This window comes from Canis lupus, chromosome 25, assembly GCF_003254725.2.
Source record: "Canis lupus dingo isolate Sandy chromosome 25, ASM325472v2, whole genome shotgun sequence".
NCBI classification, from domain to species: domain Eukaryota; kingdom Metazoa; phylum Chordata; class Mammalia; order Carnivora; family Canidae; genus Canis; species Canis lupus.
The window spans coordinates 44040096-44056488 of NC_064267.1; the positions used below are offsets into that span (position 1 = coordinate 44040096).

The 16393-nt window shown below is 38.2% G+C and overlaps 1 protein-coding gene across 9 annotated transcripts in view; it reads left to right on the plus strand.

Moving 5' to 3' along the window:
• DIS3L2 (DIS3 like 3'-5' exoribonuclease 2) overlaps nt 1-16393 on the plus strand; it is a 346474-nt gene that overhangs the window by 171651 nt on the left and 158430 nt on the right. For all 9 annotated transcript variants that reach the window (XR_007405942.1, XR_007405943.1, XM_049101307.1 and 6 more), the window contains one exon: nt 4230-4403. Coding sequence is in view for 7 of the 9 variants with exons in the window: in XM_049101307.1 (XP_048957264.1) it covers nt 4230-4403 (174 nt within the window). In the remaining 2 variants the exon portion in view is untranslated. The remainder of the gene's footprint in view (nt 1-4229; nt 4404-16393) is intronic.

Here is a 16393-nt window from a genome sequence, read left to right on the forward strand (position 1 = left end):
CAGTCATGATTTTCTGTATTACATTTCCTGAGATATGGCATATATGCCCTTTCTGTGTGTAAAATTTCTCTTATTTCAGAAAAGTTGTCTTAATAATATCTTCGAAATGTTTTCTATTCCATATATCTAGTTCCTTCCTTCAGGAATACTAGTTATGCCAATGTTGGATCTCGTTCTTTGGGCTTTCATATCTGTCTGTTTTCTCTGTAAGCTCTTCACAATTCTTTGTACTTTTCAATTTCATTTTTCTCACTTCTCTCAAAGCTGTATCTTGATGAACCTTATTTTTTTCAGTCAGTTCATTAGTTACCCTCCTATATGACCTTTGTTTTTGTAGTGGTTTTCTTTTTTTCTTTTTTTTTTTTTTAATTTTCTAGGTCTGAAGCACTAATTTTTAATTTCCTTTTGTGATTTTTTTTTTATTATGCACTTGCATCTTCACTTTGAGTGGTGACATATTCTTGGGAATATCTTTGATCAAGATAGTAATTTCTGTGGCCACATACTTACAGAGTATGTTTTATCCTTCTGCCATTTCTTTTCCTTGTTTCTTTCTTCTTTGTTAAATAGAATGCCTGGGATGTCACCTTCCATCTTTAAATAATGAGGTCTTCCCAGATTTTAGTATTATATTTTAAAAGTTAGGTATTATAAAATGCCTTTTGTTCAAATGTTTAGGCCCTTTTCCACTTTGGGGGTAAGATAATCCTTTTTGGCCATTCTAATGTCACCAGGTAAAAGTAGGGTGGCTAGTGTGTTTTAAGTCTACCTTACGAAGACTGTTACTGATGCTATCACCACATAGAAAAATGTTTATTTTCCTGCTAGTTTCATTCTCCAATCATGATGACCTGACTAGAACACTTGCAGATGGTATATGATCTCTTCATGATCTACATCATTGTTTATACTTCTCCCAGAAACTATGTATGCTGATTTTATATAATTAATTATTTTGGGGATCCCTGGGTGGCTCAGCAGTTTATCGCCTACCTTTGGCCCAGGGCGCGATCCTGGAGTCCCGGGATCGAGTCCCACATCGGGCTCCCGGCATGGAGCCTGCCTCTCCCTCCTCCTGTGTCTCTGCCTCTCTCTCTCTCTATGTCTATCATAAATAAATAAATCTTTAAAAAAATTAATTATTTTATGTGATATTTTAATACCATAGGGTAGAGTCATGTGAAATTGTGTCTTGCAGGTAAAAAAATGGTCACATATATTGGCATTCATGTCTCAACATAATCTACGATTAATCTCTCTATATTATTACTGGCCATTCTTGAATCTTTTTCTTCTGAATTATCCCTCAGCTGTCTTGAATTGCAAATATGTTTTTTTTTTCCAGGAAATGGAAGGATGTTCCTGTTCTTTACTCATTTGTTGAGAGTCTTGATCATGAATGGATGTTGAATTTTGTCCAATGTATTTCTGCATCTATCAAAATGATTGCATGTTTTTCTCATCATTTGCTAATATAATGAATTATATTGGTTGATTTTTGAATGTTGGACCAGATTTTTAAATCTTTAGTTGGTCATGACGTATTCTCCTTTTTATGTACAATTGACCCTTGAGCAATGCAGGAGTAGCAGCAATGACTTCTTGTACAGTTGAAAATCTGTTTGTAACTTTCAACTCCCCCAGAATTTTACTACTTAATAGTCTCTATCGATTGGAAGCCTTACCAATAACATAGTCAGTTAACACGTACTTTGTATGTTACATGTATTATGTACTCTATTCCTATAATAAAATAAGTTAGAGAAAAGAAGATGTTCTTAAGAAAATAAGGAAGGGAAAATACATTTATATTACTATACTGTATTTATTTTTAAAAATCTGCATATTAGTGGACTGACACAGTTCAACCCCATATTGTTCAAGGGTGAGTTATATGTATTAATATTTCATAAGAATTTTAAGAATGAGGGATATTGGGATGCCTGGGTGGCTCAGTGGTTAAAGTGTCCACCTTTGGCCCAGGGCATGATCCTGGAGCCCTGGGATTGAGTCCCATATCAGGCTCCCTGCAATGGTGCCTGCTTCTCCCTCTGCCTGTGTCTGTGCCTCTCTCTCTGTCTCTCATGAATAAATAAATAAAATCTTTTAAGAAAAAAAAGAATGAAGGATATTGATCTCATGAATCCTTTGTCTGATTTTGGTATCAAGATAGTTCTGGCTTCATGAGACCAGTTGGAAAGTGTTCCATCCTCTTCTGAAAGAGTTTGTATATAATTGGTATTAATTCTTTTCTTAAAATACTTGGTGGTATTTACCAGTGAAGCTATCTGAGCCTGGAGTTTTCTTTGTGGGAGGGTTTTAAAGTATGAATTCAATTTTTAAAATAGATATAGGAATATGTAGGTATTGGTTTCAGCTTTAATAATCTTAGGCAGTTTGTGTTTTTCATAGAATTTATCCATTTCATCCAAGATGTTGAATCTATTGACTTAGTCTTCCTAATTTCCTTATTATCTTTTTAATGCTTGTAAGATCTATAATGATATTTCCTCTCTCATTCATGATTTGGTAATTTGAGTCTTTCCTTATTCTTCTTGATTAGCCTCACTAGAAAATTTCCTCTTTTATTCTTTTTTCAAATAATCAGCTTTTGATTTTATTGGTTTTCTTTATTACAGTTCATTTTCTGTCCCTTGATTCTTATTTCTTTATTATTTTCTTCCTTCTGTTTACCTGGAATCTAATTTGCTTTTCTTTTTTCAATTTTTTAAGATCGAAACTTTAGATCACTAATTTGAGACATATCTTCTTTTCTAATATAAACATTACATTTATTTAAAGCAAAAATTTCCCTCAAAGCAGTGTTTTAGCTGCTTCTCACAAATATTGATATATCATGTTTTATTCAGTTTGAAATATTTTCTGATCCTCTTTTTATTTCTCATTTAGCCCACTGGTTATTTAATTTCCAAATATTTATGGATCTTCCTGATAGTTTTCTGTACTTTTTCCCCTCATATTTTTGCTGTCTTTGACTTTTCTATATCCTTTCTGGGACATCAGCTGCTAGGTTTGAGGAGGTGACACTGGTCTGAACCCATGTTGTATGTGGGGAGCCCACAGGCAACCCACAGGCTGGCTACCTTGAACTTATGCAGGAAGGCAGGTATATGTGTCCACTATAGGCAGGTTTCTTTTGGCTGCCATGTGAGAGGTGGAACCAGCCCTGCTGCCACCACTTCTGTTGCAGTAGTAAGGCTGAAGATGGGAATTTGTTAAAAGTCTGCATTTCAGGCAACTACATCCCCAGTCTCCCTCTACCACTCTGCACCTAAGAACTCCAGCAGCCAGGCATCTACCCTTACATAGGAAACAGAATCTTCTTCAAAGAAATCTAATGGCACCAGAAAAAGCTCTAAAGCCAGAGCTAACTCCTTGTGGGAAGAGTATCATATTTCCTATTGACTATCTGTATGCCGCATATAACTTTAGATTTAAGGTCTGAATGTGGCGTGCCAGTGCTTATGAGAATTGAGCACCATCAATTTTGGTATATTTATAGATGACCATAGATGATTATTAGTATTTGCCTTCTAAAAGGTGGAACCCTACTAATAGCATCAGAACTATCCCCTTTAAATGCAATCTTACTTTTTATGGACTAATACCCCAAAATGAGAATGGTAATTTGCCAAATGACCAGATTACAGGTAATTTTAACTTTCTTCTTGATGTATTTCTGTATTTTCTAACTTCTCTACTATGTTACTAGCTGTTCAGATAAAATATTTTAAAATATTAAGGCAAAAATTAGAATTGTGAAAAAATGTAAGTATCTGATCTAATTTAGTAAGAATGTCTTAAGGTATAGGCACTATGAAACTAACAATTTAATAGCAAACTGGGCTAATCAGAATTGTCTCTCAATGTATTGCAAGAAAAGGAATTGATGAAAGCTTTTAACAATATCAATTTGGCTTTTTCATGAAAAACAATTGCAAGAAACTTAAGGAAGGCCATCTGGTCCAACTCCCCCATGTCAGAATTCCTGAAGAAGGTTAAAATTATACTGTAGTTAGGGATTTAACAGGACAAGAGTATTATGGTCTCTTCTGCTTGGTTCCCCCATTCACTGGTGATGGTGTTCTTGCTGGGGGAGGGGCAGGAGGTTTAAAGGTTTTCCTACTACCCTCAGTTTTAGAGATGAAACAGATGCCTGTGATCCATTAATTCACTAACATAGTTGTTCCTCTCTGTCTTGTTCACAGACAACTGGCTAAGAGTCTTGGGCAGGCTGGTGAAATTGAACCTGAAACAGAAGGAATACTAACAGAATATGGTGTGGATTTCTCTGATTTCTCATCGGAAGTTCTAGACTGTCTCCCTCAAGGCCTGCCCTGGACAATCCCACCAGAGGAATTCAGTAAGAGAAGAGATTTAAGGTAAGTATCTGAAACTTTTTTTTTTTTTTTTAAGATTTTTTTCTTTTTTTAAGACAGAGAGCACGCACACACATACACACACATACGGAGGGAAAGAGGGAAGCACGCTCCCCACTGAGCAGGGAACCTGATGCAGGGCTCCATCCCAGGACCCTGGGACCATGACCTGAACTGAAGGCAGATGCTTAACTGACTGAGCCACCCAGGTGCCCCTGAAACTCTTTAAGAACAACTTGTTTCTACCTTTCTGTCTTCTAACTTCACTTTCTTAGGGATGGGGCTCAGATGTTTCCATCTTTCTAATAACATTCAAGATCAGTTCAACTGAAAATTAAATGCTATGTACCAGAGGTTGGCAAATTACGGCCCACAAGCTAAATCCAGCCCACTGCCTGTTTATGTACAGCCTTTGAGCTAAGAATGGTTTTTATATTTTTAAATGATTGAAAAAATCAAAACAAAAATAATCTTTTAAGAAAATTATATGAAATTCAAATTCCAGTACCCATTAAGTTGTATTGGAATACAGCCATGCTTATTTGGTTATATTTTGTTCATGATTGTCTTTTTGCCCTGCAACAGGAGAGTTAAATAATTGCAACAGATACCATATATGGCCTGCAAAGGGCTCTCTAGCTCCTTATAGAAAAAGTGTGCTCATCTCTTTTCTAGACCATTCTGATTTCAAAAGATACAGGTGCTATCTTTCTCTCTCATTGTTATGCCCCATAGGTCTGATCGAATAAAGACAATGTTATCTGGTCAGAAGTACCTTCCTTTAAATGGGCCTCTTCAGGCACAGAGCAAAGGATTCAAAGCTTCTGTGCTTGGAGCTTCATTTTAAAGCTTTACTTTTAGGTCTGGAATTTGTTGGAAAGTACTTTTGTGGTATTTTTATAACAACATCTTCTTTGAAGATGTTTCTTCATTGTGGGATGTTAGTTCTTTTCTGATATTTCTCTTCAGAATTTGGTTTCAGTACTGGCATTCATTTTGGATGCCACATGGAGATATTTAGAACCAAGAAACTTTTCATACAACCCACTGAGGCTGTGGAAGGTTTTCTGCTAGGGTCATCCCGTGTCAGAGTCTTTTCCACCACACTAGCTCACTTCACGCAGCTGAACTTGTGATACCTTCGCTTTTGGTGCCCATAAGCCCACCTAGTTTGAGAATCCTTCTCTTCTCCCTTTTGCTATTATATCTTTTAGGAATATAGTGCCTTTTTTTCTTTTCTTGCCCAGAGTAAGCAAGGAAAAGGAGATGATAGTCCCCTTTCCTACTTAGAACACATGTTATATATGAAGTCACTTAACTCAGGTGACCATCCTGGCCTTCAGCAGTAACCACTACTCATGGAACTCCTGCTGGTCAGTGATCTTATCAGGGACTTTGAGATCTTGGGCCCAAGCCTTATTCTCTCTGAACCTTCATTTTCTCGTATATAAATCGAGGGCTCATTTTCTGAGATCTTTCCCTAAACTAGAAATCTATTTTTAAAAATCTAATAAGAATGAATGGCTAAACTTCATTGTTTGAAGTATAAGTCAGGGTAGCCATTCTGCAGTAACTATCAACATTTGAAATGTACCTACCCTTTCACCCAAAAACTTGGCTTCCAGGAATCCCTCCTTGTCAAAGTGTACAAGGATAGATGTTCAAGAATGTCCATTGATACTCTGTTGTAAAAGTGACACTACTAATATCCCTCAACAAAGGGATGGTTATTTATTTATTTATTTATTTATTTATTTATTTATTTATTTATTTGAGAGAGAGCCTGTGCCCACATGCAGGTCGGGGAGGAGCAGAAGGAGAGTCTCAAGCAAACTCCCTGCCGAATGCAGAGCACAACACGGTACTCAATCCTATGACCCTGAGATCATGACCTGAGCCTGCTCCAGACATCGGACACTCACCCAATTGAGCCATCTAGGCACCCCAGCAAAGGGACAGTTAAATAACCTATGTCATACCAGCAAGATTGTATTTCCCGCAGCTGCAAACCAGGAACTAGATCTACGTGGACTGTCCTAAAGGGACTGCTATCGTATGTTGCTAAGTTAAAATAAGCAAGTTTTGGGACTCCTGGATGGCTCAGTCAGTTTAATGTCTGCCCCTGGCTCAGGTCATGATCCCAGAATCCTGGGATCAAGTCCCACATCGGGCTCCCTGCTAGCAAGGAGCCTGCTTTTCCCTCTCCCTCTGCTCTGCTGCCCACTTGTGCACCCTCTCTCTGTCTCTTTCACTGTCTCAGATAAATAAATAAAATCTTTAAAAAAATAATAAAAAATAAAAGAAGCAAGTTTCAAAACAGTACAAATACGAGCCTTTTTAAAATAAAGCCAAAAAATATAAAAATACTATCCAAATAAATATACCCATGCATATATAAATATATATTTATATATGTATGTACATAGAAAAAGGTCTGGAAGGAAATGCATCAAACATTCGACAGCGATTATCATTTGTGGACTTGGAGGAGCAGTAGGAGGTAGGGAGGCAGTATTTTACTTTTTATAAATTTCTCTATTTTTCAAATTACTGTTTTAAATAACTGTTATATCTTTTAAAAATTATAAATGGAACTATCAGAAAAAAAGAAAGAGATGTGCTCAATCTTTTCTAGCCTTATTCCTTGCCTACAGATAAATAAAGCTCTTTAACAGTCAGCCAGCCTGGCCGGCATACTCTGTTTCCCTCTGCTGCTTCATGTTGCCTTGAGTTAGACCACGGAACAGGGGGCCTTGCTCTCCAGAAGACCTCTGTTAAAATATGCCTGTGTATCCTGTGCAAGGACTCAGAGATATATGTCTGATTCTTAGTTTCATATGTTTTGATACTTAGTTTTAGGTTTAAGGGTTATCATAACTGAAAAAGATATGAAGAAGAAGTGAGTTGAACTTACTAAATCATAATACTCATTTTATAGTCCTATTTACCAATTATTTTCAGAAATACAATCCAGCTAATGAATTTTCATCTTTCACAATGTCAGTCCGTTCTTGCAAATGAGTTGAAAGGTGCTACATTTTTAGATTTTTTTTTTAATGGGTTCATAGTCTTTTCTTTTCTTCAGTTGGCATCTTTACAAACTAGTTAGAAAATTTCTTCAGTTGGCATCTTTACAAACTAGTTAGAAAATTCTATCAGGAAGTTCAAGTGTGGGATCCCTGGGTGGTGCAGCGGTTTGGCGCCTGCCTTTGGCCCAGGGCGCGATCCTGGAGACCTGGGATCGAATCCCACATCGGGCTCCCGGTGCATGGAGCCTGCTTCTCCCTCTGCCTGTGTCTCTGCCTCTCTCTCTCTCTCTCTCTCTGTGACTATCATAAATAAATAAAAATTAAAAAAAAAAAAGGAAGTTCAAGTGTATACATATGAGTAGTTTTGCAGTAGTGCCTTTTTTTTTTTTTTTTTTTTTTTTGCAGTAGTGCCTTTTTGCACTTAGATTGTTTCAGGTCCCCAGCTTGTATAACATTTCAAACAACCTTTTTAAAAAGTTTGTCTTCAAAGCCTGAGTTTCTTGTTTGATTTTGTTCAAAAAGCAGTAACTTTTTTTCTTATTAAAACATCACTTTTACCTTGAAGGAACAGATTTAGTGCATTTTTTTTTTCTAAGGATCTACTAGGTAGCATATGACAGTCATTGTTTTGAAATCATGTAGGTGGCTGGTGATGAATTTATATTAGGAGCAGAAGCAATGTCAACTTTGCCATTTTCCTGGTATTAGTAGAATTAGTATTATTAGTTTAGTATTATCTTCAGTCCGTGGATCTTTGTAATAATCTTTTTTAGCCACTTGCCTATTTTGTAAGGATTAGTTTAGCTGAAACTAGGTAATTTCCATAAATCCATGTACAGGGCATGGGCAAAGACCCATTGATCACAGTTGGCGGAAAGCATAGGAAATAATGAGAATGCCAACATCATCGCCTTTGTGTTCTGGAACACTGACTCTTTCATCTAGACACTTCAGTAATCACCTGACCCACCTACCTTTATGTATCTATGTATATGTAATCACAGTTAACTTCCTAATTTTTGCAATAAAAGATAAATATAAAGAGAAGTCTGTGGTATGCTGAAGTGTTTTGGTCTGATTACCTTTCCTTCTCTTCCATCTTACAATAGATTCATTCAGTTTTTCAGCCAACAAATACTAATCAAATACCATTCACAGGCAGTGGGGATTCAGTAATTGGATGGGATTGTGCCAGAGGAGAGAGTTACTTGGTACAAGTGTTAGTAATACTATGATTTCTTCTGCTCAGAGGTACAGTGCCTTCAAAGAGGTTTTTATCAATATTAATTTTCCTAGGAATGTCACAAGAATTCCAAATGAGACCTAGCACCCCCCAAAAACATGTGCCATGAATAAATTAATACATATTCTATAGACTCCTAAGTGAAACCTTCTATGTCTTTCCTTTTTCTGCCTTCTCTCCTATATACATCTACTTATATATATTATTTTTATATGTGTATATGTAATAACGCCAAGTCCTAAGTTAGTTACTGGAAATACAGAGACAAGAAAGGCTTGGGTCTTGTTCTTTAGGACTTTACTCTTTCTCATAGAGACAGATTTACACTCCAACAAATTACAGCAGAGTATGGCAAGTGCTATAATACCAGTATGAATCAACTGCCAAGGGCACTGGTGCTTGAACTGAGATCTGAAAAATGAGCAGGCATGGAGGGAACTGGAGTGACTAAAGCAGTCTTCATTTAGTGATAGGCTGTGGCTGCAGAAAAGGTGACACATTCCCCTCAGACTTCCAGATCCTTCTATGCCAGGGCTCACAACTCCTATGGTTTTGATAGATAGCTCCTTGACCCCTTCTGCTCAGCCACCCTGCCATGGAGCCTACAGTGTTACTCTGGCTCTAGCTACATAAGGACTTCTACATACCCGTTTAGGTTTGGTATTTGAACAATTATATTTGGAACAGAAAAGTTCCATCAATCTTTAAACCTCATAATCCAATTATGTCAGTAAAATTCCAGTTTTTTAGTCCAGTGGAATTGGGGTAATATTTTGCAAACTGAAGTTGAGAGAAATAGTGTTTATTTTGAAAAGAAAAATCGTTGGTTAGCAATTTTCAAGAAGGAAGACTGGTGTGAACTCCTAAGGGTGATCTGGCCCTTCTGGTCAGGAGCACCATTTTTCTGGGCCTTCACCTCCAGTCTCTGGAGAAGCCCCACTTGCATGGCCTAGAGCTGCAGCTCTCTTTAGTAGGGCATCTGAGGTTAAAGAAAAGAACAAGCAACACCAACATTGCAAGCCTTTGGGGATCAGGAAGAGAATATATCCAAGGAAACTGCTTAAAGGGGGTTGCACCAGAAGCCCAAGAAACCCCAAGGTTGTTTCTGAGACTGGCTCCAATTATTTCTAATTGCATTCTTATTATTTTGTTTCCTTTGTTGCTAAACTGGAATAGGAAACCAAAGCTTAAAAGCTCAATTAAAGTGGAAAAATAAAAACCTAAATATTGGAGGGGGAAAATACCACGCTGAACTGATTTTTAGATTTTTCCTATAGTTAGTAATATGGTAGAAGTTTGGATCACATACTTTTCGGTAAAATATGAGCTTCCTTGAAGTGGAGGTGGTGTCTATAGTCTTTCACAGGCGAGCTTGTGGATATCTATTTCCTCACTATCCCCTCAATAAAAAGGATGCCCAGTGACCTCCACCGGACCATTACAAATGTGAAACTTGGCACTTAAAATTGCTTGCTCTAAATTTTCCAATTGCTTTCTCTCTTTTTTTTTTTTCCATTTAATGTCGTTCTGCCAACTGGTGATTTTATTATTATAAACAGGACATTGTATTCACTTTTAAGAAGAAATATGAAGCTGGAGGTAAAATTACAAACTGCAGCTTCTCGGCTGCCAGAATAGAAAACAGTGAGCTAAAAATACCGAGCACAGAAAGGGTGCCGTGGCAAGAAATATTGAAATATCTTCAAGATGGAACTGTTCCAAACAGACAGAAATTTCCTTTTACTCCAGGTAAAACCAACCTTGAAATAGCTGCTTGAAAGGAGAGACATATAATATACTAACCTCTTTTAGGTCAACCCTTTTGTGGGAAAACTTTCAAACATAACTAACATTAAATGACTAATGATCTTGCTGTTTATCAGGAAGTCCAGTATGATTAAATTGCCATTTAGAAAAGGTTTCCTCTGGTAAGGGAGTATGGCAGCATAGAAGGAGTGCTAGAAGTTAGTCCTAGCTCTCCTGGGAGCTAGTGGGATGACCTTGGGCAAATTAGTTAAATTTGGGAAGATGGGGGGAGAGAGAGCAGAGCACTTTCATTGTTTGTAAAATGGGTTATTTAATAGGTTAGGTTTTCCCAAAAGGTGTTGGTAGGTCATATGTCCTTTGGGATTTTAAGAGAGTAAAAGGGAGTAAATGGGTTCTGTGGCCAAATATTTTTAGAAACCAGTGGGTTAATAGATTTCTTAGAACTTTTTCTCTTGGGTCATCTCATGGACCTAGTATTCCTTGAAATCCCATTGAAATTGTTAAAGTCAGTACTTCAAAACGTACTAGCTCTGATGGAGTGTGACTCTGTTTGAAATGTCCTCTTGGAGTTATTCAAAGCCATCTCATCCTTGCATTTGAAAGAAATGGTATTCCATTGGTGACAATCTGCCACATTTATCTGACAGATGTATTGACCCTGCCTCCCTGTGGGCCACATAGAAAAATCCAAGGATCGTGCTTTACATCTCAGCTCTTCATTGCCAAGGGAACCCCTTTTTTGCTTACGTGGAACAGAGCAAGGTTAAATTGTTCTGCATTAAACAAGGAAGCTGTCATTGTCATTTGAAACTGCTGGCAATATTATCCCTTTCATGTAAATCCCAATTCACTGTTTATGAAATTACAAGAAACTCATAGACAGGGGCAGCCTGGGTGGCTCAGCGGTTTAGTGTTGCCTTTGGCCCCAGGGCGTGATCCTGGAGACCCGGGATCGAGTCCCATGTCGGGCTCCCTGCATGGAGTCTGCTTCTCCCTCTGCCTGTGTCTCTGCCTCTCTCTCTTTCTCTGTGTCTCTCATTAATAAATAAATTTAAAAAAAAGAAACTCATAGACAATAACAAAGATTAATGGGTCCTAATGCTTATATGGAGTAATGCTTATATGGAGTGGCTTTTTGAAGGTCTGTACCCTGCCATTCCTGCTGATCTTAGTGTCACATCTCTTCACTTGCTAATGCCTGGGCTGGAGATAAAAAAGGACAACTTCCAGCAGAAAGTTTCAGGAAAGAAACAAGCCTCCCATTGAAGATTACGGAGAGTGGGCAAGAAAGACAGGATCTGAAAATGAGAAGTAGATCCATGAGAAGTAGATAATTGTATGGGCAAATCATTCTTAAGACTAGGAAATGCTGGGTAGCTTGATACTCATATCCGTGCAAGTGAAAAAATGAAATTATCAATTTTATTGCTAGTTTTTAAAAAAAGAGAGAAATCAATTTCTTAGCTTCTCTGCAGTATCCTGTCCTGATTCAGCCCTTCATCTCTCCCTGAGCCATTTTACTATCTTGTAGCTTTCTGTCTTGGCCATACCCTGCTCTGCCCTTCATCTACTTCCCAGAACCCTTCTTAACTGCCTTTGCTGTCTTGCTCTGTCATGCCCTGCTCTCCTTCCCCTTCTCCATTTGTGTACACCAATTTGATAGCACTTGCCATACTGTCCTATAACTTCCCTGTACGTAGATCTATCCTGATGGACGGCAAAGCCCTCAAGAACAAGAGTTAGGTCTTACTTGTCTTTCTGTTTCTCGAATCGAACTCAATACTTAGTCTATAATAAATATATACATACATACTATATATAGGATAAAAGGAGGGAGAAAAAGGAAAAAGACAAAGCTTTGTTTAGGAGTTTGCAGAATATGTATTGATTGGTTGACTTATGACGTGTTTCTAAGCAAGTGCTAGGATTCATTCCTGTTTCTTTTTGGTATTCCTGGGAAAATGAATGTTAACAAAGCACAGTCAAGTGCCTTCAAAGAGGTTGCTGTGTGAAAATTGGGTAGGAAAACATCTTAAAGAATAAAATATTAAAATTGCTATAATAAAATGAGGCACAACTTCTATTTCTGAAAAAGAGTATGCCCATTCTTCCTGGCCCCTCCTTCTTACTAAAAACATGGACATAACACAACAAACAAGCATAGAAAGATTCAGAAATGTGGAAAAGAGAAGGTGGATTGCATGGGAGGGGGGGCGGGTCTCAGGACTTGAGGAACATGCCAGTGATTCCTCTGGTTTTCCTCATTGCCTCCTATATAGCCCAGACAGGGTGCTATAGAAGGCACCAACCTGGAATAACCAAAAGGCACAGGAGAAAAGATCTCCAAGAGATTCTTCCATCCTGTCTGCCACATGCAGGTGACACTCTGATTCCACTTTGAGAGATGTGAGATCTGAGCAGGGCTAGTTGCCTTTTTTTTTTTTTTTTTAAGATTGTATTTATTTATTCATGAGAGACACAGAGGGAGAAGCAGACTCCATGCAGGGAGCATGCGGGACTCGATCCTGGGACCCCAGGATCATGACCTGAGCCAAAGGCAGACGCTCAATCGCGTAGCCACCCAGGCATCCCAAAGGCTAATCTTCTGTCTCTTGCACGGCAGAAATTGGTGGTGGTGCTATAATTCCCCTGCTAGGATAATGTCAGTGGAACCAAATGAAGGGCTTTTCTTCCTTCCCCTTCTCAGTGGAAGGAGGCATGAACCAGTTTCCCTCTGAGGATAGTGTCTGTGGGGCCAAGTGAGGAGTAGACTCTGTACCTCATCCTGTGGAAGCAGACTGTGTTCTGATTCCTCTGCTTGGCTCATGTTGGCAGAGCTGGGAGTGGAGTTGAGCTTCTGCCCACCATCCACCCCACCCCCCATTCAGCAAAAGTAGGCAGTGTTCCAGTTGTCCCATGAGAGTAGTGTAAGCAAGTCCCAGAGATAAGATGAGCCTCCATTCCTTCCTGGCAGCAAAGAGATGTGATGAGTCAGAGATAGTTACTCCAGTGCTCTCCCTGTGTCACTGGAACCCAGTGCAAACCCAGCCTGTACCTCCTATACCTCCTGCCACTGTGAACAAAGGGGTGGGAGGCAGGGGTAGTTGACACTCACCTACCCCTCATTCATACTGTCAACAGGGAGTTGAGCTTCAAGGCAGTATAGATCACATTTTAGCTTTTCCCCTTCCTGGTGGCAGTGGGGCTTAGCAGGAAGCTTAGCTTACACTCACACTTGGTATCAGTGAGACAATATGAACTGGTGCCCCTTTTTCATCAGGGAGATGTCAAGAGGGCTGAAGGGAGAGCTGGATTGCTACCTACAGAGAGGCATTGTGAGTCTGTACTTCATTTTTGCTAGGTTGGTGGCAGTGGGATTCAGTAGGAAGCTGAAGATGCACATTCACCTGGCCCTTGAGCTACACCTTGGTAGGAAAGTGCCTACTAAAACCAAACAAACAAAAAACAAAGAAAACCCACAAAAACTCTATAGGACCCAGTCTCCTAATATAATACCCAAAATGTCTAAAATACAGTTGAAATTCATTCATCATACTAAGAACCAGGAAAACCACAATTTGAATGAAAAATATAGCTGATATCAATACCAAAAGGAATCAAATGTTGCAATATCTGATAAGGATTTAAAGTAACCTTTATAGAGATGCTTTAACAAATAATTGTGAATTATTTCAAGAGATTGAAACAAATGAAAAAAGTGGAAAATCTCAGAAAGAAATGAAAAAAAAAAAAAAAACACAATGGAAAATACCGAAGTAAGAAATACTATCACCCAAACCAAAATAAAACAAAAACTATCCAGAGCTCAATAGTAGATTAGAGATTAATAAAATAGAATTAATGAACTCTAAGACAGATCAATAAAATTTACCTAGTCTGAGCAAGAAGAATTTATGTGATAATAACAAAAGAGCTAACATTTGTATCATTGAGTCCCAGAAAAAGAAGAGAAAATGAATGGGACTGAAAATGTATTCAAAGAAGTCGTTGCTGATAACTTCCCAAATCTGGCCAAACATAAGCCTTCAGTGAGCTGAGCAGACTCCTGTAAGGAAAACACACTCCTTCTGTGTGTCTTCTCTTAGTACTTGACTACGACTCCTTCACTTCTGATACCAGATGTGTGGGTTTTCAACATCGTAAGCAGTTCTGAACACCACCTGGGTGTCCTACTATAGAACTCAGTTCTGACACTGTCAACCTAGAAGTAGTGTCAGATCCCATAGGCTAAGGGCTCAGTCCCACAAGACTGCCCCCTCCCACCTCAGATGCCAGTCGTAAGTGTAGGTTGTTATTTGTGCTCTGGCCAATAGGCTATAAATTGAGGATTCCGAGGCCCCCTCCTCATGTTTGATTAATTTACTAGTGTAGTTCACAGAACTTGGGAAAACCGTTTACTTACTAGATTACTGGGGTTTTTTTGTTGTTTTTGTAAAAGAATATAACTCAGACACATCTAGATGAAAGAGATGCGTAGGGCAAGAGATGTGGGAATGGGCATAGAGCTTCCATGCTCTCCCTGGGCATGCCATCCTCCTAGCACTTCCACATGTACACCAACCTGGATACTCTCTATCTTTTTTGGTTTTTATGGAGGCTTCATTATGTAGCCATGATTGATTAAATCATTGGCCATTGATGAATAAACTCAATCTCTACTCCCTCTCTACCCTCCCCTGAAGTTGGGGAGTGAGGCTAAAGTTTCAGCCCTCTGATCACATGATTGATTCCTCTGAGAACCAGTCCCCATACCAAAATGTTTTCCAAAAGTTATCTAACTAGCATAAATTCAGGTGTGGATTTGTTATAAATATCAAAAAACACCATTATTGCTTTTACCATTTGGGAAATTCCAAGGGTTTTAGGAGCTCTGTATCAGAAACAGAGATGAAGACCAAATATGCATTTCTTATTATAAGTCACAGTACAGAAGCCCAAACAGCACAAACCCAAAGTAACTGATGCCAAGACACATCATATTTAAACTTCTAAAAACTGAATACAAAGAAAGAAATCTTTGAAGCAAAGTGAAATGATGCATTACTTTTAGGAGAACACCAATTCAAATGATAATTGTTTCTCACTTGAAACCGTGGAGTCCAGAACAAAGTGGCAGATTTTTCAAGTACTGAAAGAAAAGCAATGTCAACCATGAATTCTGTTTCCAGCAAAAATATCCTTCAGAAATGAAGAGGAAATAAAAACATTCTCAGACAAAGGAAAGCTAAGAGAATTTACTCCAAGCCAACATACCCTGAAAGCATGACTAAAGAAGGTTCTCTAAACAGAAGGGAATGATAGCATAAGATGGCATGGAATTTCTGAATGGAAAGAATATGACAATGGATACAACTGGGGGCAAATATCATGAAATATTCTCATGAGTTTCTTAAATCATATTTGGTGTTTGAAACCTAACACTAAATAATGTAGTGATCAGTGTATGTGGAAAAATACTGAGAATGTAGACAGGGCAAAGGAACCTAAGTGGAATTCAGATTTCTCTACCTTACTCGAAGTAGTAAATAGTTGAAATAGTAGACTGCCTAAATTACAGATAGGGTGATACCTGGAGCAAACCACTCAAAAAACTACACAAAGTGATAACTTTATAAACAGTCAAGATGGAATGAAAAAAAAAATGTTTATTTAACCTACAAGAAAAGAAACAATGTAATGAGGAAAGGAAACAAACAGAAAACAAAGTGTTAAAATGGCAACTTAACTCCTAACATATTAATAATTGCCCTTAATGTAAAGTGCCTAAATACACTAATTTAAAGGCAGAGATGGGATGGGATGGGAGGGGGGACATGATCCAGTAATTAGATGTCCAAACAAACTCATTTTGAATACAATGACATAATTGGGTTTAAAGCAAAAGGGTGAAAAATGATAGACCATACAAATATTAATTTAAAAAAAAGAAAAGT